This window comes from Acanthaster planci, linkage group LG06 (assembly GCF_054643075.1).
Source record: "Acanthaster planci isolate LZ-2023a linkage group LG06, COTS_SCS, whole genome shotgun sequence".
Lineage (NCBI taxonomy): Eukaryota > Metazoa > Echinodermata > Asteroidea > Valvatida > Acanthasteridae > Acanthaster > Acanthaster planci.
In genome coordinates this window covers 7,375,386-7,403,340 of record NC_141782.1, presented here as the reverse complement: position 1 = coordinate 7,403,340, position 27,955 = coordinate 7,375,386, and the positions used below count along the sequence as shown (strand labels likewise).

Here is a 27,955-nt window from a genome sequence, read left to right as displayed (position 1 = left end):
CACGTTAGTCATGATGTGGGTAACAATGACCAATTCCCTTTAAAATAACCATTTGATGTCAAGGCAATGTGATTGATCTTTAACCAGAGCCTTGATTACAGAGAATGGATCAATGGAGTCCAGCACAGTGGTTGATCCAGTGGGACGGTTTGAGGCTCATTCCTTGTAAACATGGGTTGAGTTCGACACGTTTACTGGGCCAATGAGGTAAATTCAGCAAGAATTTGAAGATACTTTTTTTTTAATTCATAAACATCAGCTTTGTAAACAGGAAATGTTAAACATTTTCCTTCACACTTGCAGCAGCTTTCATGGGCCTGCGGTAGCACCAGAAAAAGGTATCTGAAACAGTTCTGCATGTCTTTCTCTTACATAAATAAAGAGAAAACCTAGACCTTCAAATAGTGTATTACAGCTTGTAATATCACTTGGTTATAATTAACATGAAAGTCCTCATTTGAAGAATGAAATCTTTATATTTAACTGGGTGGCTCCATGGCCTCACTGCTGGTAGCTCAATGACTCTAAGAAATGGTAAACAGAACAACAAACTCCTTTGCATCTGTGCCTTAAACATCATAAAATTAATACATGCGTTCATGTGCTATGGAATTCTAGAGAGTAAAGATTAATTCACAATTCACTTAGATGTGCATGTTTTCATTGTAATTTTATTGGCCCAAACCTTAATGTAGAAAATCATGCATTTTTTTTTATTAAGAAAGACGTCAAGCCATGCTTGGTAAAATTCAACCTAGTAAAATTCTGCATTGGAATGTACTATCTTGAAAAACTTACAGCCCTCAAAGATAACATCTCTGTTTTGGTTATGAATATGGAAAATTGTGTTAGCATGGAAGCCCCTGAAACACTAGGAAATGTCACAAATATTAAAAATAAAGGTAAATAGGACACACATATAAAATTGAAGGCTGTCATTACATCAAAACTTTCTAGTGCACAGGCCCTTTAAAATTTACGAAGTGACAACTCTATCAGAGAATTCAAATGAACTGCCCTTCAAATGTGATGTATTGACTCTTGTAAAACGAGCTCTTTAATGACATCATAAAAGAATTTTGAATTGGAACAGCAGTCTGATTTCTGCTACTCTGAAAATCCTTATCCATCAGTTAAAGGTATTTGAGATTACTTAAAAGGAAATAAATCATCTTGATGTTGATTTAAAAAAATACATTTGTAAGTACAAAGACAGAATAATCTGCTCAAGTCAAGATAAAATAGTACAGGCGGTGGTATACCTGCAAAGGTGCATGTAAGTTCTTGGGAATGCAGGTGTAAACTTTTCTGAACTGCATGTATTTGCCTGGTGCCCTCGCAAGTTTTGTATTTTTCCAGTTTGAGGGCTGGCTTACTTCCTCAGTGGATGTGTCACCATTTTTAAGAATGGGTCAGCCGTCCTTCTCAAGCCATGAAACTGGCAGGTCATTTTGGAGCCATCTTGGGGCCCATTTACAGAAGTGGTAATGGAAAGTGACAGCAGAAACAGTGTATTGCACCAAAACACGATGTAGAAACCTTTCTTCTTGTGCAAATTATTGTTGATAACATTCCACACCAGCAATGGTGCCCCCATCAAAGCCATGATGAAGGCTCTCACCAAGCATGTCTGTGACACCATACCTAAACAAGAAGCTAAATGTACAGAGCATAGAGAGGTATCCATGGAAAAATTGCTCAGGTTTCAAATTATACAGGTAAACTGCCCTGTCTCACATTTTGCTGTCTAAAAAGGAAACCAGTGTGCTCTTTGGTTTTTATTGTGCGAAACTGTGTAAATGGGCCTTAAAGGCAAATTGATACTTGCTGCGTATTCACTGTGTACGCTGCACGAGGGTCTGTTTTGAGGTGTCTGCAGTGTGTTAGGGAAAGCGCAGTGTGTAATGAAAATGCGCACCCTTGCATGCAGTTCGTAAAAATAATGAATAGTACGTACCAACAAATGTATGCGTATTCGGACAAATTGATATTATTTAACTTTTGTCGGATATGCACAAGCAGCTGAGACTTGAGAAAAGATGAAAATGAATGTCAGATGCGGCATTTACATGATGCGCTGCATGTGTGCAGACACAGTGAGTATGAACCAACCCTTACTGCATACATGTATATGTTATTTCTTATACTTTGAGGCCAATCTTATGAACCTCTCACCTAAGCAATGCCATTACACATATGAATTTCTCATAGAGAGCTTTGTGAAGTTCCTTGATTTTTTTCCCCTAACACAAATTTCCCTTATGCGTCATTGCAAAATACTGACAAGTGTTCATTTGCTTTTCTATGACATTTTAATGTGACCAACAATTTCATTCAAATTTGGTATTGGGTCCCTCACCAGGGTAGAACTTAAATACATACTCATCAAAACACCTGTTGTCATTTCAGCAATTTTCTTCGCCTTGCAATTAGTAAATTGGAGAAACTGCTATCAATAACCACTGGGAAATTGATAATGTAGTAGAAATACTGTGAATTCCCATTTTATAAATTTATTGAATGGGATGAAATTAAACTTTACTTGAAAGTTTGTTGCAGTTGGCCAGGATCACCATATACTAATATAACAATTGAAGTTTAGTGACCAGACATTTTTCTGTTAAGAGATGTGGTTATGTGGCTGTATTCTTTGCCTGGTGGTGTGAGGCACAGTAGTACTTCTTGTGGGCTATGAAAGTGGACAGACTGCTGAAAGAGATGTTGCAGTTCCGGCAGTGTTTTACCGTGGGCTTGACGCCCCGCAACAGGGGCCTAGAGTTGGCTGTGTTCAGGTAGGAGCTGAGCGTCATGTGCCTGGAGGGGTTGGACTGTCTGGGGGACGAATGCCTGTACATGGGGATGGTTAGTGGGGTCACTGTGGTGGTGGGATGCCTGACCTCGGATGGCCTTGGGGGGAGGTTTGGTCTGTTTGGGGCACTTGTTAAGTGTGACTGGAGAGATCCGATGGATCTGCTGATTGTGGAAACAGTCCTCGGTGATTCCCCAGAGTATCTCTTAGAGGCTGGGACACTGTCCTGTGGTTCTTTCTTAATTGTGATCATGGTTTGGGAAACTGCTTGGGAGTTAGTGTGGGGTGAGGGTGTAGATCTGCTTCGCATGTTTTCAGAAAGCATCTGTCTCGTCCCGGAAGACACCACAGTCTTTACGCTGCTGTATGTGCATGTGTCAGAGGTCGTAACTGAGTCCATGCCTGTGGGTTCTTCTTTTATAACAATGCCATTTGTAGTCAGGCCACCAATGTCTATGGTTGTGGCCAAAGGATGCCTGGATTCTTCGTCCAATATCAGATTTTTCTTTCTTTTGATTGGAGGGAGGGATCGTTCCTTGTCAAGTTTGTTGCGGTCTTCTGGCACTGCTCGTTTCAGTTTGGGAGTTTTACACCACAGCTGGTTTGGACTGCGCATGCCTGTTGAGCAGGACTGCTCATGTGTAGCATTTCCATTAGGAAGAGCAAATGTGCTACTGATTGTGTGCTCTGATGACGAGGCACAGGAAACTGCGTGGTGTGTAGTTTGTGGAGTTGCAGCGTCACTGCCTGCTGTGCCACTACTGGAAAATGCTTGGGAAGAATTCAATTGACCAGAAATGCTGACCTTCGGTTTTGAATTTCTTGTTTCAAAGTGACAAGGTCTTGCATTCAAATTTGGTGACTGACTGGCAAGGTTGTCTGGGCTAAAGCTTTTATTATGAAGAGGGCTGCTCATTACTGTGGGTGGTTTCAATACATTATACTGCTTGGTTCTCACCAGGCCTTTCTGTGAGTACATGTGGCGGCTGGCACAGTAATACTGCTTGTGTACCACCAGACTCTCCTTCTTGCTGAAGGAGATCTTGCACTCTTCACAACGGTGGGACTGCCGCTCAAGCAACTGGGCTCTGATGTGCTGGGATGACAGTTCTGTTGTGATCACGGTCGGTCTGCAGCCATTAGAATTTGAGGGATCAGACAGTGGGGGAGACTTGGGCTTTGTGCTCAGGTCCAGTGGCTGTTCTGCCCGGCTTGATCGGATCACAGGTATCTTCAATTTGCCATCTAGCTTAGCAGCATCATTTTTTGGGCTCTGGGGGATGACTATTGGTGTGACCAGGACTAGCTGCGGTCCCTGTAGTATGGCACCCGTTGACAGAAACTGTCGCTTACCATCAAGGTGGATCATTTGTAAAGGTTGACCGAGCATTTGTCTGCTCTTGGGACTACACCTTGGGTTAGGCGAGGCCAAGGAGGCTGATGGTGTTGCACTCAACTGTGAGGTACTGTGCAGACTGACAACACTTCTAGGGCTAGTGTTGGTGTCCAGTTCGTTGTCATCAAATGGTGAGCAACCCGGTGGTACTACTTCAAAAGGGTAGGTCTCTCCAAGTTCGTCAGAGCCGTTTAAACTTCTCCTTGTGTTGCTTGTGTCCATTTTGTCGGACACGGCAGTTCTGGTTTTAATGCTAACCTGGGGTGGCGTATTTCCAGGTTTGCTGTCCCAGTTCGGTACAATCGACGGACTAGTGCTCTCAGCATGTCTACTTGCACAGTAGTACTGTTTGTGGGCCAAATAGTTTTTCTTGGACATGAAGACGATGTTGCACTGGTGGCAAGTTGAGCATTCAAGATGATGCTCGTCTGTTTTGGGGGCATGGGCATCCATGCCTCTGTCTGGTGTTTTCTTCCGAAGGCTTGTGTGGTGGGTCATGTGCTTCAGGAGGACTGACTCCCTGGATGTCACAAAGTCGCACTGGGGACAGGATAGTATCTCCTCCTTGGATGGTAACCGATTTGATCTTGCTCCTCCAACACAAATGCTAATGCCATTGGGACTCTCCGCTCTGATCACTTTGGCTGGACTGCATCTTTCCTCTCTAGAGGGAGTTGCCATCATTTCAGGGGATGCAAGGTTTGTGGCATAGTTATTTTCCAGATTGACAGGACTGCTGGAAATGTGTCTCATTCCTGGAGACAATACAGACTGCATGCTACTGTTTTGGAGTTTGTTCCTGCACCTTTTGGTGGCCGTTGCTGTCACTTCATACCTATTTTCTTTTTCATCCCCTCCATCTACCACGACTTTCTCAATGATCTTATAGCCAGAGTCTGGGTCACTGCTGTTGCCAGGCAAGGAGCAGCAGCTCTCTTCCACCTGAGTCAGCTTCACATGGGAGAAGACGTGCTGGCACAGGCCCTTCCGGTCCTCACTGATGAAGTTGCAGAATTTGCAGAGGTTGGCCACCTCATCGCAGTGCAGCAGCAGCATGTGACTCTCGCAGTTGCTCTGGCTCTCGAACGAGGATTGGCACAGCTGGCACACAAAAGTCTTGACAGTCTTCACGGTAACAGCTTTGGAATGCATGGCCGGCACCTCGCGAGTTTCTGTTGTCTGAACAGAAGCAGTTTTAACAGTAGAGTTGTTTGGTGAGACTGTCTGCGTGGTTGAAGTTGAGCGACGTCTTGAAGAAGGCATGGGTTTTGTGGCAGTACCGGGACAGTAGTACACTCTGTGAGCATCTAGGTTACTAGGGTTACGGAACTCAATGCAACAGAAATCGCATTTGAATGGAGGACCTGAAAAAGTAAAAGAACAAATTTTTGGATAAAATTAGGTCAGAGAAGCTCTACACATCTATACCTACATGCATAACAAAGGCAATTACATGTATACCCTTCATTCTAAAAAGGTCAAAATGTTGAGTTTGGACCTTTCAATTTCAAAAGAAAATAATGTAATAAACCTCCATTGAAAATTCTTAAGTAATCCCTGTCATTTGACTGGTAGACTGTGATCACGTCATGGAATTATTTGTCCCACTGTATTGCACAGCTGTATAACAAAAACGGTATGTTCTATTCATTGATTAAATTTTTCCTTCCATCTGTCCATTCGTATGGTCACACTCTTGGTTGTGCTATAATGTGGCTCTTCACACAAAATGACAGACAATAAACTTTGCTTGTGCGTGAGAGAGTGCACTTTATTAACAAGCAATGACATCATGTGGGACCAACAAATGACATGCACATGCAGGAATAGTCTGCATGTGGTGTAGAACGTACTTGACCCTATTTAATTTAAATTTGAGAAGGGTTGACTAAAAAGGCCAACAAGGGCCGGCAGACAACTTACCCTCCAAGAGGCCTTTATTAGCAGGCTGTGGTGATGGCATAATGAGAGGACTAGGAATTTTGCTCAGAGCACTAGTTGTCAAATCACCATCGTCTGCCTCTCCTGTATTTACATCTTCCAGGGGTGTGCTCAAGACCAGGAAAAGTTCCTTAGCCTTGGGAATATGCTTCAGACTTTTCAGGTACAACACTCCATCTGCATTAAACAGTCAGTTCAAAAATTGAATATTTTAATTTGGTTGGCGATGGATGATCTTGAGGTTGATCCACACATATGGAATTTTAAAATGCCACTCATTACAATGAGAACAAACAAGTTTCCTTTAACCACTTGCTGCCGGGGGACCCATTTTCGAGCACATAGGCTTTATACATGAAGCCGGGGAGCCCGAAACCAGGACAAAAGAGCTGGGTCTTGTAACAAAAGACCGTGCTCGGCACAAAAGACTGAGCTGCTGGGCATTACCGACATTTTTTCACTCTCAATAGTGGAGATAATCCAGCCTTGTTTTGAAACAGTATACCACGGTTTTGGGCATTTAGTGCGAGCGGATTATCACCAGGGACAAAAGCGCTCCACCACTGCAGCGATGAGCCACACAGCACTGCTGCACGCTAATCTGGCCCCTATTGAAAAGAGGTCAGCAGCGCACTGTGCCAGCTTCGTGAATAAAAGAAAGTTATATAACACCGCACAATCTGGGCTCTTTTTAGAAGGCTGCAGGCCTGGCTGAAATACTCGGGCATCAATAGATTTCGTTTGTCAGGCTACAGTGGCCACCAGACAGTAATTCATGTGGGTGTAAACGTCCCTTAATTGAAACAATGAATTTTTGAAGATTTTTGAACACTGAAAATCTTGAAATACACCCTTATGTTCGCACTGCACTTTTCAAACCACCCGGCAGCATGTGGTTATATTGGTTCACTCTGATTATTATTTATATACCACTGCAGAGACTAAATTGCCAACTGTATGTGCACTGATATTAAACTCAAGGATCATTCTGGGTCAATTCAACATGCCTTTTGACCTGACCATCACAGATTGAAACACGAGTCGAAAACTGAAAGAGTGCCTATCCTAACCCTTTCTGGAAATGTTGGTTAACCAAAAAGAGTCCAATGAGAACAGGGCTTAATATGTAATTAAGCCCTGTTCTCATTGGACTCTTTTGGTTAACTTACTGCGACTTTCCAGTAGAATGAAAAAATTAAATCCACTGGAGACACACAGTAAACTAACATCCCTGTCAACTTACTGTGACCATGATGTAAAAGTACTAGGCTGATGACAAAGGTTGCGGAAGATTCCGTGTAGCCGAGGTAAGTTAGCAGGGGCGCCAAAAAGTCCAATTGCAACAGTTCCATGACGTAGAAAAGTTCATTGACTGCATCTCAAAAACTAATAGACCGATTGACTTAAAAATGTAGGTTCCGGGGGCTCCCCAAGGAATCCAATCAGCACACTGAATTTCATTTCAATCAAAGATGGTCAGGTCCAAAAGTGTGTTGAATTGACACAGAATGACCCCTCAAAGGAAGTCATTCTCATTCAATTGATGATCAAGTTTTGCATTTGACATGCAGTACAAAAATACAAAACTGAAACCTTGATCAACACACATGGGACATTGGGACATGCACTTGACCTTAAAAACAAAAGAATTTATGACCCCGCGACTCAAATGCAGATACTTGTGACACCAACTTTTTGTTCAATTCATTTTTATTTTTAGAGTTCTAAACTGCTCCCTTTCTGTCTTTGACCCTCACTTTGACAGTAACTTTAGAGTCTGAATTGAACCCAACTACCTTTACTGTACAGTGCAAGCACCTGTGACAAGTGTCAAGACCGATTTTTGGCACACGTTACCTGTCATAACAAAATAACCTTAAAATAAGAAATTGTCAATGGTATTATTCCACAACCACAGTCCTTTACACGGTGGAGTTCAACTTTGTCGCACATGAATCCCATACACCCAAAGTAAGCTCAGAATTTCTGAGCTGAGCTTGATAGATCATTTTTGCGATTTAAATTTGAATAAAATCTGGTTCATCAAGTTCTTTAGATTCACGTGAACATATTAGTAACTTGAATTCACCGTACTAAAGATTCTGTTGCTATACCTCATGATTCAGGGCAAGCTTTTGCTTAGTTACATAAGAGACGCTTTGCACCAGTACACTATTTTCAATGGATAAAAAGAGCTCAAAGTAAAAGAGTAATGGGAATGCTCGAGCTGCCCTGGGGTATCTCGAGGTTAAGATCTGCTGTTACCCCAAGACCGAATTTCGTTCAGCCAATATATAGAGAGAGTTGCGACATGAGCGTCCATTGTTGGAAACAAATTGGCAGGTGTACACGTATGCACCAGTGCACAAGGACACTTGGTATTCAATAGCTGCACGCTCCACACATAATGAACAACCATTTTGTTTCTTAACTCTGAAGCTGGTGAAACTCTCTCTTCATGTAGCTCAGGGTTCAGCTTCTCAGTAGTGCCCTGTATCAAAGCAAGTTTTGAGCTAACACTAGGATGAAGTTATTTATTACCAGTTGTAATGTGGGGCATGGATCTGGCAGACAGTGTCTTTCATCATCATCATGAGACTAACTTTCTTTGTTTGTCTTCCTTTAATTTCAACTTACTATGTGAGAAGAGACCTACATTGGCCTGGTTATGTTCTGTGGCCTGTCTGATGTATGCCCACCATGGCTGATCACCATCTGTCCTGTTGATAGCATATTCCTGGCCAGCTGAGTCCTGGAACTACAACAGGAACACAGTGCACAAAAGACTGTTCTGAATGAATTTGGAATCATTGAAAGGGTCCATCTAATGTAATTCTTATAACACAGCTGTTGTAACTATGCTCTCTGGTGTCCTTTTAACCTGACTTTTCATTTTTTGTTGCACCATTTGAAGGACACTCTGGCGTCTTTTTGATTTACGATACTACACATTTGCAGACGCATTATGTATTTGTGTGAGAGCAAGAATGTGATGCCATCAAGCCTTAGGCAGTAACCTCAGTTAGAGCTACTAGTAACAAGAGTGACCAAAATGAAATGTGAAAGAGTTTTCTTGCATTTAAGAGCCGAGAAAGCGGGACAAAACATGTTCCAAGGTATAATTCATATCATGAACCCTGAACTTTTCTCTGGATGATAACAGCATGAACTTGATGAAGAGGACAAGTTACAGAGATAGGGACCAATCTCATTACGTGTCCACTTCAGGGGAGCTATAATTAACTAGCTTGATAAGGCAAAAATGGAATTTACAGGTACACCAGCAAAGGCAGAAGAATTAAGGCATAACCTTCCAAAATAAATTCTTTTATTTCGAGGGGGGGCTTCACACGTTCCGTACTTTGTTCTTCCACAACACACTCCTTTTTCCCTACATGTATGTGCATGTCATATTTACTGGGCATAAAGGATTGAAACACATTTCTACACACAAACTTTCTCAATAAGCAACGAAGTTGAACAGACTACGGTAGGAGAGTTCAAATGAACAAATCCTAACGTTGCTGAGTAAAATTTTATTGCCTGGCATCCTCCATCGACATGCTTTAAATTAACAGATATTACATTAAAATACTGTTTTGAGGGAATCAGATGCACTGTATCACTAGCACTGATAACAAATACTGAATGTAAACATAAAACGCTATGCTGATCTCCTAGAATAGAAAATGGAACAGACGGGGTCCATCAGGGGTCCATCGGGGTCCATCGTAGATAAGACCATGTGTTTAGCTAGTCCCCCTTATCTGTAAAGTGCATATGTGCATAAATTTATTTAGAAAGTCCTTCGCTTGGCACTAAGGTGATAGTGAAAGCTCCGCTAAGATAAGGACAGACTATTGCCTTGAGATAAGAGATAATGAGTCTCTTCCCTTGTATAACTGGTTCTGCCTGGCATTGCAGAGATGGGAAAGAAAAACGTGCATGTAATTGTCTTATAAGGTGAAAGTTACAATGTGGATGGATGCTGGCAGAACACGACACTGCATTCAAAAGGTTCATTTCCTGCATGTTACTAGAAGTATGATCCGTGGTTTAGAGATGCATTTAAGTTATTGATTTACTATGCTGTGCACTTTTGCCTCTCATAAAAGTACATGTACATAACCTTCACATCCTGGGTACATTCTTTTGAAAACAAAATGTTGTCCAATCAAGTCTTAAATATTCTAGGTTTTGTAGAAATATTCCTGAAAAGTTATGATAATCAGGCCCTGGATACCTGTGATATGAGTAACACAAATTTGATACAATTTTTCTGGACTGATGCTTGAGCACATCATGGATGACAGTATGAAAAAGGAAAACTGTATGGTCAAACAATCTTCTAAAAATCATCCACACTTTCATGCATGTGGCCAGCATTTTCCAGTGCCTATTAATAAGTGGATCCAGTTGTCCTACTAATATTCTAAATTCCTCCTTGCTGTTGTGCCCTTGTCCCCCCCTGGAAGAGACCAATTTTTAAGAGGTCTGTGCCTTAATCAGTAACTTGAGAATGGCAGGGGAGAGGGAGACAAGAGGTCAAAGATTCCTGGTAGCCCTTACCCCCAAACCAACCCTCTACTCTGGGAGTAATTGAAACTTTCCAACTGCGATGAGCAGGGGTTGTAGATACTTTGCTAATTTTTTCTTTTCCTTCTCCCATGTTGATGGAGTTACAGTTATACGATCCATGCTGGCTTCCTCTGCCACGACATATGTTTCTTGCTTCCAAAGTAGCAGTACATGGCAGCGGAACAAAAACCATCAACCGGTATTCACTTACATGTACACAAGGACCACGTGATCAACTTGAATGTGATCAACCTCAGGTTCAGGAAAAGAATGTCTTTTTAATGACCGAACCAAAATATCTCTGAAAAATGCTGCAGGGACTGCATGTTTCCCTCTTCGTCCCTTTATAATGGGAGCCAACAATGAGAAAGAAACCTAATGAACATGTAACTCGATTCTGATGAGGAAAGGGGTGGGTCAGCACGTGGAAGAAGACTGGCTGGCGATCCGGTTATTTTAATCACTCTACAGCAACTTGTGGCAAAACAATTTTCAGCTCTTTCAGACAGTGACTGCAATGCCCAAAATTTGAGGAAACAGCAAATACATGTACATTGCATACTTCAAGATATAGAGTGCATGTTTATTCAACAAAAATCCAGTTGGGCTGGGGGGGGAGTGTTAATTGCTCATCCACGTCACCCTTACAGGGCTCTGGGAAGACCTGTTATTTCACAATGCATGATGCAACTTTGTAGTCTAGCATTCACTGAACAGAGTTCATTTGACCAATACCACTGGTCAATACCTCTGTGAGCACGCGACACGTGTTCACAGAATGGACCATGCACTGAATAAAGCAATAACAAACAATGCTGTTCCAGTCTATAGCTATGGCCTACATGTACATGTACCTCCTCCACAAAATGGCTGTGAAGGATAATTACACGTACCATTCCAAGCAAGCTTGTTCCCCGAAAACAAGACAAAACAAATGAACCATCTACAACCAATTAAAAAAACGACTCCTTTAAACAACTTGAAACGTACCCAAGTTTTCATAGCAAACATTTGTGGTCCACAAATTCCCACAAAGCAAAAAGTCAAACAAGACTCTAATTTCCCCCTTTCCCTGAAACTGATTACCATGTTTTGCTACTACATGTAAATGTAGTTTCCAAGAGTAGTTTTCAAGAATCTTTCTTACTTTTAAACCTGTCAGCTGGGTTGTGTCATCTCCATCCTCGCTCCGTCTTGGATGGACTTTCCCAATTGTTCCCTTGTACGGTCCGAAGATGGTACTGGCTGGGACGCTGCTCTCTGCAAACAGACCACCGTCTGTGACCTGGATGAAAGATGGCACAGGCACCTCAGGCGGAGGTGGGGACAGGGATACCTCAGACATGGGTGGGGCCATTTGTCGAGGAGGCGGAGACGGAGTGGGCTCTCTGCACTGGGTCTCTCTCTTGATAACTGACATTGTCAAATGCCGTAGCTGAAGATGTTCCCTGTGGAGAGATGAATATGCAAAAGACTTCAATGGCCGATGGCAAATTTTTTTGAAAAAAGCATCCGAAGAAATACACAAAACAATGCAAGGGTTGATTTGGTAAAGTCTGCTTATCACAAAGAATCTGCATTCACACCTTTTTTCCACCCACCTTTGTATGTAGAAATTCAAATCATCTTTTAGGAATGCAAAATTCTCTGGCCTTAAATTGACCTGGATGAGTTTCCAAACCAAGGCAGCATGAGCAGAACTTTTTCGTCACCTGACCTGCTTTATGTGGTGACTGTGTTTCAACATTCTACCTCCATGGTTTCAACAACGTGAACCACTTACATGTAATTATGATGGGCACCTCCACTGGATATCACTCAACAACCCTCATTTCACACTGCAAACAGCTAATCTTGTTTTCGTTGGCATTTGGAAATTTATCAACCAAACCGACATTCTCCTGTTGGCCTTGAGACTAAACAAAAGATCTGAAGATTTCCACGTCAGCCAAAAATAATGCTTACAATCTACTGCACAGTGGACAGCTATCAGATACATGTAGGTCGCATGTGTGAAGTCTATGTACGTGGCCTGATGGCACAGCAGGCAGCACACAAGTCAGCGACACTGAAAACTGATGACCTGCATTTCTCCCTTATCAGTTGCAGGGATGGGGCCCATCCAGCGATACCAGGCCATATCTCCTAACCATGTCATTCTTTCTCATGTTTTTCCTGGTCAGGAGAAAAACAGCCTGGTAGAACTGATAAAGAAAAAAAACCCTTTCCCCCAAAATGTGGAAAAACCAGGGTCCTTCTTTCGGTGCTCAATTATGGACCTGGCTGATAATTGAGTTTTACTTTAGTTCCTGATAACTCAGTGGAGGCAAAAGGTGTTGATAAAGACGTAGACAAATAATAGTGCATAGGGGAAAAAGGGGTCTATTTGGTGGGTGCTATCTGGTGCAGTACCACAGTGGGGAGGGGGAGAGAAGATTGGAAGTGCTTAAAGAAACTGGGCAGGGCACCAGTTACTTATCTCAGTTGGCCCTAGGGCCTGAAACCTTCTCACTTGTCATGTAATTTTGGAAGGCTGATACTGAGAATGACAAGTTAACCTTTAGCATGGAGATACAGTGTTCTTATCTTCACCCTTACAGTTCTCTTTTTTCCCCCTCCTTCTTTCCCTCTCTTCTTTCTGAGAGGCTCTGGCTTATTAACTGGCATGACGCAATGTGATTTCCTATCTGGTGTTCTGGCATGTTCTATTTTTTGCAGGGCCACACCATATCAGTCCTTATTTATATTGTTATCATTTTGCTGTTCATGAGGAGAAAAAGGAAAACAGTAGTTTTATATGCTGCGTCACTGAGTGCAATAAACTAAATTTTACTGAAGTTTAAACTTTTCTTTTTTTTTTAAGGAACAATCAGTGAACAGTAAACCAGGTATATATTTCCTAACACTCAACCATCATAAGAGAGAATGTCCAACAGGGGCGGAGCTAGCTTATAGGAAATGGGGGAGGGGTAGTACAAAGGAGAGACTGGTATATATTAGGCATGCAGTATAGGCTAAATATCCTGGGGAGGGGTGGAGGTCATGTCCCGCCTCCAAGAAAAAAAGAAAGTCGGAATCTATGGTGCTTACCCCTGAATTCTAAGCGAGGCCATTTAAAATAAATTGAAGAACATCAACATTCCATTTATTATCTTTGGTCAGATCAATCAGTACGTGGCTAAGGGAGTGGGAGGGATGTACATCAAAACTACTGCAAATCATTCTCTGGTATGTTAGGAATGACAAAGCAAAAACATGGTGGTATTTAATTATAGCTCAAGTTAAGTTTTGGCATGAAACTACCACTGTTTGTGCTACATTGCTACACTGAAAACATCCGCAAATGAGGGCAATCATCGTGAATGTAAAAATTGGTCACACTGTTTGAGGTCTAAAAAAAGGAAAGAGAGAATAACAGGTAGAACCATTATTTTTTTATCTGCACTGCCTCTTTGATAAACTTGTACCAATAGTATACCAATACTAATAAGGATTTAGTGATGCATGTCAGATTTACACATATATCTCTCACATGGAATTGCCCAGGAAACTTGTATGTGGTGCCTGACCGTGTGGAGAAATACGACACCTCCAGAACTTCTTTGGCCATGTATTACTGAAATCCATGTGACCATGCTTTTAGCCAATCAGTACATGAAGAACACAGCAAGATGCATATTGCAAAAAGGACCAAGCAATGATCCTCTACACCAGTATTGCCTTTCAATAACTGAGAACAATAGCAGGGCCAGTGTTGGTGGACTTGCTGATGCATGATCGACTTGCAAATGTGATCAGCTTGCAAATGACTTGTGATGGGCTTGCCTTTGCCAAAACTTGTGAATGAACTTGTGAATGACATACAAGAGATGACTCAGGGCCTGTTTGTTTCACACGGGATTTGGATCTCGATTAGTGATCTCAATGTTGGTTTGCTCCACCCATTGCATCGGGCTGGTTATAGTACCAGTGAACGAACCGCAGATCACCAATTGTGATCCACACCCATGTGAAACAAACAGGCCCCTTATAATATATCACATGATAGGGACTACATAGAGTGTAGAGGTCCCCAGCATGGTTGCTTGCTTCTGGTGGACTATGAAAGCGGTACACTCAGTGCAAAAAAAAAACAAAGAAGAAACTTCCACGCAAGTTTTCTATACCCTCTGGAAAGTCAAGGAGTGTGCAAGGTTTTCACAAAACTGCGGTGAAGATGTTTTCAAGGCATACAAAGCAGAACTCACTGATAACAGAGTGAGCATGAATTGAATATTAAACTAAGTGTTCTACAATATCAGAGAAAGTGTACAAGTGAGCAGATATCAGTTATGCTAGAGAGAGTAAGAAAGGGAAAGTCAACACTGACATTTCTAATATTCCCAAACACCAAGTTGTTTTTTTAACATACATATATTATTCCTTGGTACACGTTCTCAAAATTCAAACACATCAGATATGCCAGATGATATAAACAAAACATTATATTAGTCTCAGTTACTGTCACTAGGTAATCACTATGTTAAATTGGGGTCACTTTCTTATGAGAATAGAAAGTGTGGCACAAACATACATTGTACATGTCATTAATCACTGAATGCGCAACAGTTTTCAAGTGTAGGTTTCTTTTCAATTTGCATTTGATGAATTTTTCTTTGACATTGGTATTCAAAGACATCTTCCAAGCTGTTTTTTAGCACAACTCACAAGCACATGTACCCTTTTTACAACAAGGAAGAATTGTTCCTACCCTCAAACAACAAAGCTTGGTATCCTGCAATATTTGGACAGAGAAATTTGAGAATCACATGTACGTGCACATGCCAAAATCAGCACACTGAAAAGTTGCATCTAATGTGCAAGTTTCATAGCCTGTACTGCGCTGTTTCACAATGAAAAAAAGGAATAAGAGGTCTTCCTGAGGATAAAATGAATGAAATTAGGGGGAAAAAAATACGGCCACATTTCGTCAAACTGTCCACCAAACGCAGCTCTCAACACAAAAAAACAGGAGAAAAAATTAGGTTAAGTAGTCTTTTTATTGACAAATTAATGACTCAGGGGAAAAATACTTTAAAATAATGGCCACATTTCTACAGTCTCTCAGAATAAATCCCAACTGACTCACAAAAGCCCTCCCTACCTCAGTGTGCTTAGTATCTGACTCAGGACCACAAGATCCAAGCCAACATCCACTGAGAAGTGCAAGACAAGACCTGCTCCCTCCACCATCAACAACAGACACCTCTACGCCCCAGCACGGAGGAACAAGCAATTTGAAGGCTGTGCGCTAAAACAAGTAACCCGACAACTTATATAGCAGGACGCGGTCCATCGGACAATATGCCCTTAAAATTAGTCCTGAAGGGGGTCGGCCTTAATCAGTGCTTTCCCTGCTTATCAGCGATATGAAAATTGGTGTGTAGCTAAATTTTGTTGCCTCAACGGCTGGGGATGGCAGATTAGATAAAAAAAATGAGCAGCACACCCAGTACAGAAACATTACAGGGGGCATATACATGAAATATAATAAGCACCCAGAACCATGCGTCATGTAGAAGAAAAAAATAATAATCAGCCAATCTAAATGTAATTGAGATACATGCACAGGTCTTGTAAATTCCAATGTGTACATGCATATGCATTTGGCAACTTTGTACAATTGTGAATTCTTCCATGAAGGACCATGCTGTTACGTACAGGTAAAACAGTTACAGAACAGGGCAACGCGGTATAAAGACCCTGGCCTATGCAGGTAATCTATTTTCTTCCCCAGGGTAACCAATCTAATATTAAATGGGATTGGACCTGGTTCTGTGCAATAGGCTACTCCCGAGTGCAAACCATTGTGTTGTTGCTAGGGGATCAATCAATCAGGATTTAGGATTCCAGCTTGCTGGACACAGATCCCCTTCTGCATCATACATCGTATCTTAAATCTATTCTTACTTCATTTTGTAACAAAGGTACAATCTGATAAGAACATTTCAGTGGAAGGCATGACGAACGGCAGGGCAGCATTCAGACACGATGTTTTTGACAAGGGGGTAGGAAAAGGCAGTCTTACAAATAATCTCTTGGCTGTTCAGAGCTCTAAAGCAGATTTTCAGAGATGTAGCTTAGAAACTTTTCAAGTAGTAAGGCATATCCGCCTGCCTCATCAACCCCTCTCCTGCCACAGAACTTGACTCAGACCAAACAGGACTGCCAGCAAGTGAACCACAGTTTACATGGCAAAGCTTAATAGCCAGCAAATTAATTTGCACCCTGTCTGCTGGCATGCTACACAATCTGTTCAACAGCAGAGCTTCCTTATCTCGGCTATCTGGTGTGACACACATGTCCTACTTCTAATTCACTCATATCCCCTCGGTGTCATCTTACAAGATCGTTGGGCCCAGTCAACCTTAACTCAGGAGGCCACTTAGCGAGCCGGGTACAGGGGGTAGGGAAGCTGGCCTCCTTGATAAGGTAATACAAACTTCCAGGTAGCATCCTGTTGCCCGATTGGTCTGGAGTAGCATGTAATACATGCTGTGGGGGGGGGGCAATTTATCAACTCAGCTGGGGTGAGGGGGGACTTAATCAAGATGTTTGGCTTGACTTACCCAACCTATAAATCACATGAAAGAGAGAGAAAAATAGACACAGACATAAAAGGTTTAGAACCTTCTCCCATACTAGACCCAGGGGATAGGAGGAGAGAGCACTTTACAAACACCTTGTTCCTATTGTGACTGATGAGGGGTACTTGTCAGAACAATGTGGGGTAATTTTTAGTTCATTTCATTTGACGGTGAACTTTCGCACATTATACTGATCCATTTTTCTTTTTACTATAAAGTTCTATATGTTCACGCTATGCATTTTTATTTCCTTCTTTGCAAATACTGAAGATAACAATATGCAAACCAAAATAGGTGGGATATGATGTACAGATATCTTGGAAGAAAACACAATTCAAATAGTTATTGTATGGATGTTTAGAGTTAACAAAATGTTCAGCATGACTTTGGGTGTCTTTGCATGCTGATGGAGCACCGTAATGAGTCAGAATTGAATGAATGTATCAAAAACTTAAAGATGGTTGAAAAACAAAAATGGTCCTGGGCATACATATCTGGGATGTGAGAAAAGAAAAAGCAATGAAACAAACTTTATCAGAAAAATGACAAGGCCGTTCCGTGAAAGGAATAGCCTTTAGACAGAGTGAGGGAAATCGCAGAGCATGGCAGATGGTGTCTGCATACATGTAGATACTGGTAGCTTAGATCCCCAATCCTGGATCAGACCGACTCAAGCCCTCAGTGTACTGATTCCCTGAAGATACTGCAGGCAATAGACGGATCCCAATACGACGCTTTTAGCATCGATCTGCGCACTTCCACGTTTGAAAACGAGGCTGTATGTGTCAGCTTCAATTCTTAATTCGATCTGACAAGACGTCAAGACACAAAATACATAAAGGTATGTTAAATTCAGACTTTTCAGGCTGCAAAGTTTTGTGGAAGAGTCTTTCAGGATGACTCAACATGTAAAATCCGAAGAAAAAAGAGACAATTTACCGCGATTAATTAATGGAATTTCGTTTTTTACTTAGTTACCACAACCTTAAAAGTAGCAAATTGGTAAGGTTTTGGTTGCAAAAATCTAAAAAACAAAAATTCTCCATCCGGTATTATTTTCAAGTAGCAGAATGCTATAACACTGTTTACTTTTCCAAAGGTGTCTCAACACATCCACGCAGTCAATGCCCTTTTATGTGGCTGGCCAAACCCACGACAATGAAAATGTTAATACAGTGGACAAGTAATAAAAGCTCAATGACCTTTAGAAAAAAATTCAAACCAAGTGGCTGTACTATATTCTCCAAAGACATATTCAACTAATAAGTGCAGCACTGCTTGCATATTTTAAACTGTTTTCAAGTCAGAATAAGACCTCGAGCCTCCAGATAACATGACAGAGACCCACAAAGAATCGCACCCAGCATGCATGGGGGGGGGAGTATCATGAATATCATCTCATATACACACTGGCAGATTGGGGGGAGTGATTAATGTGTACCACTGCCACTCGCTTATCGCGGGATGCGATCACACACACTCTGAAATTAAAATGGAGATACCACAAAGGTCAGAGGCATTTATTTCCAGGCCTGGGCACCACTGCAGATTGCTATCCCTCTCGGATCCAAATCTCGTGATGGTATCACCGACCAATCACAGACGGACATTTCTCAACACTTAATATGGACGAAACTCAGATCAATCTTCTGATAGGATGCTCGGTGTGGGGCTTATCAGCAAGGCTTATCTCTTCGCCCATGTTCAGACATCTCCATGGCAAATATCCTGATCCATTCCTAGGCGTAATATGGCATACACTTAAAAGACACACCACGTGCATGTACAGTTCAGTGCAGCAAGCACAAGAAATCAAACATTTCAATGTCACAGCATATACAGTGGCTGGTCACTTCCACAACTCCTTGCAAACCAAGCCGTCTCCATACTGTAGTCCGCAAAACTGTTGTCTGGTGCCAAGTGTTTTTTTGGCTATTTTTGTTATGAGTTAAAACTGTAAGCTATGCAACTTCATATGAAGAACAAAGCCCTTCTACGTAGTGCTCCAAGGTATCTATGAGACCAAAGGAAACCACCTTCTATTAGAAATGGTTGGATTCTGATATTTGAAACTTACTTGTTAATCATAATAACTTAAATCCACCTCAATCCATCCACCATTTACATAATATTGAAAGAGCATGATTTCATACCTGTTTTTTGTTATTAGCTGATGACATCAACTTCATGATTTTTTTTTTCAAACTGGATATTAACCAATCAATGTTAGACACTGACAGTAATGAAGTAAAATGTAATGACAGGTATGGACTTAGCATGGGCTACCTAAATCTTCAGTTGATAATGCCCTTGAAATGGGATGAAATCGTTTAGCACTATCATCCGTCACACAGACACACGACCAATAGGAAGTTCCTAACACCAAGTTATTTCCCCAGACATGGTCTACTGGGGAAAAAAATGCATGCACATGGGAATACATTCAAAGCAAAGGGTACACTAACCAGCACTTTTAATGACGTCTCTGAGGGTGTGGTTAGGACCTGTAAATAGGCCCCCAGATGAACATGTCAACCATCATCCCTTCCCCTCCTTCTTGTTTTGTTCTGCTTTTACATTTTTCTCTTGAGGTTTCATCTAAATGTAAGCCAGTCTTTCATCTGAGATGTGTCAGACCTCTACATAGACACTGGCAATGTTTGGAACCTCTTTTTGGTACATATCCACTGGACAAATCATGCGCTGAGTCTTGACAGCATTTGAATGTACCACTGAAATTCAGGTGGTTCAGCGAGGAATGCTCCTTTCTAGAAACACAGTGAATAAATTTGGACTGAAATTCTCAGAAAGGGAAAAAAACAATCCCATTTTCTTTTCAGAGCTCTGAAGAATTTCCAACTTGAGTCTTTTTCTCATGCTTACATTTGCTAGTGCATTTGCCAGTTTATTCTGCTACTCCCTCAAATGCTTAAATATTGGCACATTTTGCATAAAATCCATGGCCTGTTAAAGAGCAGGGGATTGATGAAACAACGTAAGCTGACAAAATTCAACGAAGGCAATTTTTCAGCATTTTAGTTCTCAAATATCTTCTTCAGTATTTAACAGTACGGGTTTCACAAAGAACTCTTGCCAATTGTCATTTGTCCAGCAGTGTGAAGTAGACAGGGTAAAACTCTTCCCTAATTTCAGATCCTGAGTGCAGAATTGGATCAAACTGTCTGTCAGATACCCAGAAAATTAAGTAACCGAGGTCCCAACCAATGCAGATAAATAATGAAATCTGGACTCCATGAAAATAAGTCTTGGCCATGGTGCATACGAATGGTTGCACAAACCATGTCACAGGTTGGGACAGGTTGGGAGGGTAAGGTGAAAGAGACTTGTATTTCACAGCAGAACAAATTTTATGACAGCAATCACATGACACCAATTCCCTTTACGTACAATATCTTGCCCAATGTCTGAGATAACAGCACCAACTGGTATAAACATTTTAAACACCAACAGAAATCAGTGCTAATACACATGCCCCAAAAAGGTGCAGATAAAAAATCACACTCGGGATGGAACAATGTTTTGAAGGTACTGAAGGCAAAACTTTTTATCTTCCAGGTACAGACGTTCAAGGGTTGCACAAAGTCAGATGGCTGTCAAAGATGGTTCACAAATCATTCATCTATTCTTCAGGCTGCCCAGATAAAGTTTATCAAGAGACTTTTGTGGGCGGCTGCACTCAGAAATTCACAAGTGCTCCTACATCACTCTTCAGGTTGGGTGCATAAAGGGCCTGGCAGAGATAAGGGCGGCTGATAAAAATAATGACTCAGACTTGATATCACTAAACGCAGGCCATGAAAAAAACATGTCATGTTTAATTAACGGACCAAAGGGTGTACCCATCATGAGGCTCATGTTGTATGTACTGGTCAGATGGGGGGGGCGACTTTCTTCCTTACAATTTCCAAATTTTAAAACCCATTTTGGTACATGTACTGACAAATTATTCACACCTAGGTGATTCAGTAGCTCATAGGTGATTCTGACCATAGGGGCAGAGGATGTAAAAGTCTGGTCACGCAATGATCAGAGATGAGATTGACCAATGGTAAAAAATAGCTGAAAACAGCAGAAGAAAGGCATAAAGAAGCTGAACTGTGAAAATCTCCTTTACTTCTGTACACAGCCAGTGAGGAAAAAAGATTGAAATCCAAAACAAAAAAAGCTGAAATCAGCTAAAAAGCTGAGAAAACTCACCCCTCAATGATGTGCTGACCTCCCCCCCCCAAAAAAGGAAAAAAAAGGAGCACTCCCATTATCATTGAGGGCCGGGGCAAGGACTGTCACATGACAAATGAAGTTTAGTCACCTACATGTACATGGACCAGCACTTGAACTTTCTCCATTTCCAAACTTATCTTAACTACTGGAACATGAAAAGAATCGACCTAACTGTATGTTTCAGTCAAAAACTAGGTAATCATGTGGGAATTCTTCCATCATAGATAATGACTGTTTGAACAAAAAAATGGACCCAAAAAAATGATCGAGTTGGGTATTTGTCTTGCACACTAAAGATAACGAGTCACTAACAAGCACAAAGTCAAAACTACACATATTCACTCTACCCATGAACATCCACATCATTTCCCAGTCAATGACATCACAGCATTTCGATTCTGGACATCTGAAAATTCAATTTCTACCATTATTTGTACAAAATAACATACTAGTATGCGATGTTTAATAAATAATCAAATTAAATGAATAGGCCTAACTGATCATCTTGCACTTCTCCCATCAGTAACTTTCGTCCAGGTTCATTTCAAAAATTCATAAATTATCATGTAATGAATGTAACTGGGAAAAATGGCATACTATGGGGGAACTCGCAAAACAACAAAAAACTCAGACAAAACCAAAAATCTTTGAGGGACAGGTTGCTGGAAACTTAATTAATAGGGGCTCAGACACAAATATTTGATTTCAAAAAAGGACACAAAAGAATTTATGAATGAACAAGTACTGAAAAAAAACACTCAAGGACTAAAAACCAAGAAAGTGTGTCAAAATAGATCTAACGAGGAGAGTTTGGCTTTCGATCACTGACTCATAGAAACAGACTGAAACCTGACTCAAGTAAAAACGCACACTCCAGTGAGGAGGGACAAATGAACAGTGATAGTGTCTGCTGGTTTGCTCTTCAAAACTACATGTAAGTGGTCAGAGCATGGGGGTCAAGTTAAATGGGTAGAAGCAAGGGCCAAAGTAAATAAACAGGGGGGTACACTAACAGAAAAAATACAGGGGAACTCTAAACAAGAACTGTATTTTTAGAGGGGAACTGCTCCTGTGAAAAGACGCTTACAAAAAGTATTTATACAAATTTCTAGCTCTGCCACACAAATACTAACATATTCTACAGTCTCTGGGGTGTGAAGAGCTTGAGTCAGATTAGCTTGCAGTGTTATGGTCACAATCATCCTGTTTGAGACAAAGACTGAGACCAAAGAACGGTGAATGAGGCCATGACAATGACCATCACATTTGAGACCAAGACTTGAGACAATAGAATCTTAGTATCCAAGGCAAACCCAATGCATACATAAAAATATATCATACGCTGCTGCTGAGTTGGTAATTTTGCAGATGGCTGGTATGAAAGCTAAACATAGGGCATATTTCTTTTCTTTTTAAGACACCTCAACAGAACCAATGTCAGTATATAAAGGTAAATTCCAATTGAACCTAAATTTGTAGCCGAACACATCCACTGAAGTCGGCATACAACCACAAGAAAGGTGTTAGTCTTATTTAATTTACTTCTAGTTAGATCACAAGGCATAGGCAGGTAACATTTATTTGTATTTGCGCCAAATCCCAGAAAAAAACCTATCCAATTTTTTCTAAACCCAGAGGGTTAGGGGCAACTGTTAAAAGGCTAGGATTATTACTTTTTTATTTTACATTTTTAAGATGGTAAAGTTTATTTTCCCTTGTGTGACCATTTAATGTTGATAGCCAGTGAATGCGCAGCAAATTTGAGCAAAATTTAGAGGTGTGTCTTGCCCCCTTGTCCGTATTCCAACAACTGCCTTTGGTTTCTAAAAGCCAAACAAGCTCCACTTCAGATTTAAATCAACATGGCAGGTCTGGCCAGTTGCTGTCGGGCCGTCAGGTTTTACAAGGGTACCAAACTTACATTCGACATGCACTTCATTTCACAGTCACTTTTTACAATTGCCTTAAATACCTAAAGAGACAAGGGTGGAGAATTTTAAAATATACTGAATGCACTTTTGAACCTCACAAGTAAAAAAATAACACAAACTGATTTGTTTGGGACTTGGCCAAAACTACATACATGTATGAAAATCTAAATCTACATGTATGTGAATATAACATCATCTCAGCAAAAACTGCCGGTTTCATTCCTCAAAAAGAGGAACATTTAAATTGTATAAAAAAGATCCTTGCTCTTAACACTATATTAAATATCAACGACTCAAGGGCTCAACAGTGTTTGTTAAAAAGGACAACAGAACAGCAAAAAACAGTTTTTGTCATCACCACGGGAGTCAAACACAGATAACCATCAGCAATCTATCAGCAAACTTTCAATTAGCAGGTTGTGACAAAATACATGACCATACGCTGATGAATGATACCTTTGTTGCATATATTTGCTTAAATATTTACCAAGTTTACATCTCAGATACAATCCTGTTTTAGCTCAAGTTATAACCTGTTCCCTGTGCCAAAAAATCAATTTCGATGTTAAAAGTTCAAATCTCACCACCAACATGGATTGAAATGTACAAGAACCCAAAAGAAAACTTAATATTCAAAGCTTGAGGAAAGTCAAATTCTTTTCAGGTTATTCACTCATCTCTCACAGAATCTTAATCCAATTATGATTAAAACACATCCTCAAGCAAGACAGTTTCAGGCTATTTTGTACGCCAAGTTTGGGCTGTTACTTCGGGAGAAAAAAACAAATTGAAAAACTGACCATTTAGAGAGATGACCGAAAGAACTGCAACATACCTCAACTGAGTGTGGCTACAGACAGATTAAGTTTTATCTGCGGGTCCAGCTGGCAATGGAGAATGCAGACTCCAAGTCCCTGCCTGTATGTGGATGTGTGTGCAAGCCCAGTAGCTCTCTGTGCTTTCGACTGGCTGAGCCGGTCCGTTCCAGTGCCTCTACTGCCTTGTCCATGTGAGGGGCTGCAGGAGGATCAATAGCACTATATTATTCCATCAGCATTCTGACATTATCATTTATCAATGATCCTTATCAGTGCCATGTATTTCTGGCGTATGGTGATAAGCCGCCTTGGCTGTGGCCCTGTTGTTAACCCTTTTATCAAAATACCATCTGGTTGAAATTCAGATAGGGTGCGCCTCGTAGAGTAATCTTATTTCAAAGTCCATCTGGGGGTATAGATAATTTTTTTCCTCCTGCAAAAAGAGACAGAGAGAGAGAGAGAGAGAGAAAAATATACAAAAGACAACTTATGATAAAATTTTGAAGGGAATAGTAACCTCCACCAAGTTGCAAAACTTTTAATGGGCTAAGTGGATTGATAAAAGTAATTCAAGTTCAAATAACACTCACCTACATCAAACAAGGAAACTCAACTTTGTTTCATTACACTGACAAAGAGGGAATGAAAGATTAGGACTTACTAAAAGGTCTTTTATATACATGTAGAAGACTTTTTTGTTATTTAAACAACCTTTATTCATCCTTTCTATATTTCTTTTTTTTCAAAACTGAATTGATTAAAGCTTTTTAAGACAGCACACATTAAAGTACTGCCAATGGTGTCACTGTAGGACACAGCTTTGAAGCTTTGACAATTTTTATATTTTTTATTTAATACGTAGTAAGTGTAGACCCATGTGCTTGCTAAATATACTGGAGGGTTCAAAGCATGGCAATAATTTCACCGCTTTTAAAATAAAATTTATGAACAATACAATTTTCACATATCAAAGGAGAGAGTTACAGCCATTCAATATTTATTCTCTAGGTTGAAAAGGCCAGCCTGATTTTTGCCCCTAACAAGAATTTCCATTTCATTTTATTTTTTATTTTGCTCCAATGAAAAATTAAACAGTCACTATAAGGAGGGCACTACTTGAAAATGTGAATTGTACCGTTGTTCGGAGCTTGAAGGAATATAGTTGCAGTGTATTAAATGGGAAGTATTCCATATCTGACCATCAACATTTTCTGGTGTCATAAACACCAGCCGGTTTACCCTAGATTTAACACTTGTTCCCCCTGGGTACTGATTCTCTATTACCTACTAAAATCCCCTTAAATCATACTAAATTCGGAGGTGTCCCCTCATACATTTAGTGATATTTGTGACACTCTCAAGTACTTTATGGAATTCTTCTGCGAAGCGAAGGAATATCCCATCTTTATATCCATGCAATAAGTCATTTGAAAACTGATATCAGGCTGAATATTAAGTATCAGTAGGTTTGTTGCAATAATGCCGAGATTTGATATTAATATGAGAGATATTACTGGGTGAAAAACACTGCAACAAGACAGGGTCAATCCTTGCATGTACTTGTAGGACCTTCCTGGACCACTCACTTTGAAGCTGTGCAAAATCTTTTTACAATTGGAATATTTGGGACTGTAAGGGATGGCTATATTCTAGTGTAGCCAGACCTTTTTCTCAAGATTGGTTTAAAGTGAATTTCAATGTGAGAACAAGGACTTTGGAAATTCCTAAATTAATCTTAATAAATCTTTACTTCCTTAATTTGTTGAACAGGTTGTGAATGTTTGGGATGGGTCCCTATGCCATTGTGATAAACCTAAAACAAAAAGCAAAAAAAAACCAAAAAAACAAGGGCTGTAAGAGGGCCCAACGTGTTGCAGGGTGCATGATTTGGAACTACCGGTACATGTAAGTTGAAGGTACATGTAATTCACAACTGTTGAGTTCAGTCTCACAAGGGGATTCACATGTTATCTCTTTTAAATTGAGCCTCTATGAAAAAAAATAAATACGTGTCAAGAGAAAGGGGAGGAATTTATGTCACAGAAAATCTGAAAAGGGGACTTGGCTTGCAGCAGTTTGTATGAAAAGTGATCAAGATCTGTTGCACTCAGTTATGTACATACATACCTCCATGATACATGTATGTACGCGGCTTGTGGTTCCACCTCTCTGAGAGAGGAGGTTGAACAATGAGTCCCATACTAGCCACAGTTATGGGGTAGGAATGTCCTTCCAAAATGATCCTCAATACCTCCCTCGGCTAGGTGGTTTCATACACCATGTATTGTTGTCATGTTCACAAAATTAATTGAGGGAATTGTTGATGTGCCCCTACTTGAACATGGCACATTTTGATTTTTTTGGCTAAGTATTGGTGTCTTACCGAAGCAATATTTTACCTCAAATTTCACGCAAAGTGAGATATTTCATCAAGCTCTCAATATTCTGATTCATTAATCTCGAAGTTACCAACCCACTACCAAGTTCTGAGAATTTTTTTTTCCTAAGTGCAAAATGAATTCTTTTAATGTGCCCAAAACTAAAATAATTTTCTAACAACCTTGCGGTTACGAGTGTAGTAGGCCTAGCTAGAGATAACAACTTATTAAAATTAATCAACTTCAAAGAACCTCTTCAATGTTTATGTTGGATATTCTGACATTTTTCCAAGTGCACCACATTAACTTACACTCTGCTGATTTCTGGATGCCACCGTTTTTGAAGTTTGGACGAAATTTCCTGACGAGGAAATGTTCACTCATCATGACTATGGTTAAACGGCATGGTTCCACATACGGACGCCGCTATAGTGGTCCTTGGCACTGTACTGTGCACAAGCCACTGGTCTGAAAAATTCTAACGGTGTTTTCTAAGTGAACGACTTGGTACCCCCCCCATTGAACTTTTCTGGACATGTTTTTGCTCTCCGGCAGCTAATAGGTCACTTCAGAAAAATTACTGGCGTCCGTATATGGAACTAATTCCGTGTTTGGTTTCAATCCTATCGATCGGCCATTAAATAAGCAACCAACTACCCCATCCAGCTTTCCGTACTCGGACCCGTGAGGTTCGGACGTCTCCAGCATGCAGTTAAGTTAGCAGAAGCGATGACCAAAATAAAGCGCCACCAGTACGATTTTCCTCATTAGGTACACTACAGTGCGACACCGCATTATTATGCATTAGATGCAAGCCATTATAACAAAAACAATAGAAAACGTGTCAAAAAAGTTAAACGTCACCCACAGATAAAAAATTGCAAAAAAATAAAGGCTAGTTGGGCACCACATTCCCCAATGATTTTGGGGCAGATTGGAGGTCAGTGGTTTGAGAGTTATCCATTTGCCAGTAGAGACAAGATATAAAGAAATCAGTACATGTAGTTTTGATTCTTCACGAAATGATGCAGTGAAATGCTAAAACCATTTTAACATTCCAGCAAATGAAAACTTTCTTTCCAAAATGCAATAAGTGTTGTTTTGGTATCTTTCAGAATCCTACCCCCGGTGTTGTCTGTAGTCGGTTTCTATAGTTTTAAGACAGCTAAACACAAATTTAATGAGTCAAAATAGTGAAAAAGAAGTTCAGGGGCACAAGGTACACTGCTAAAGCTG

The 27,955-nt window shown here is 40.6% G+C and overlaps 1 protein-coding gene across 3 annotated transcripts; it reads right to left on the bottom strand.

Annotated features, from left to right (window-relative positions):
- Positions 1–223: 223 nt before the first annotated feature.
- LOC110980014 (uncharacterized) lies at positions 224–27,910 on the bottom strand. Of its 3 annotated transcripts, XM_087137737.1 has the most exons (6): positions 27,031–27,910; positions 24,359–24,540; positions 11,872–12,172; positions 8,784–8,904; positions 6,129–6,323; positions 224–5,569 (listed from the first exon to the last, which is right to left on the bottom strand). In XM_087137737.1, exons 3-6 carry the CDS (start codon positions 12,142–12,144, stop codon positions 2,634–2,636), a joined length of 3,525 nt encoding a protein of 1,174 aa, XP_086993863.1. In that variant the 5' UTR covers positions 12,145–12,172; positions 24,359–24,540; positions 27,031–27,910; the 3' UTR covers positions 224–2,633. The 3 variants fall into 3 exon arrangements, with proteins under 3 accessions (XP_086993863.1, XP_086993862.1, XP_022091965.2); XM_087137736.1 differs by lacking the exons at positions 24,359–24,540; positions 27,031–27,910 and adding an exon at positions 15,868–17,171; XM_022236273.2 differs by lacking the exons at positions 24,359–24,540; positions 27,031–27,910 and adding an exon at positions 12,508–14,750.
- Between the last annotated feature and the right edge of the window lie 45 nt (positions 27,911–27,955).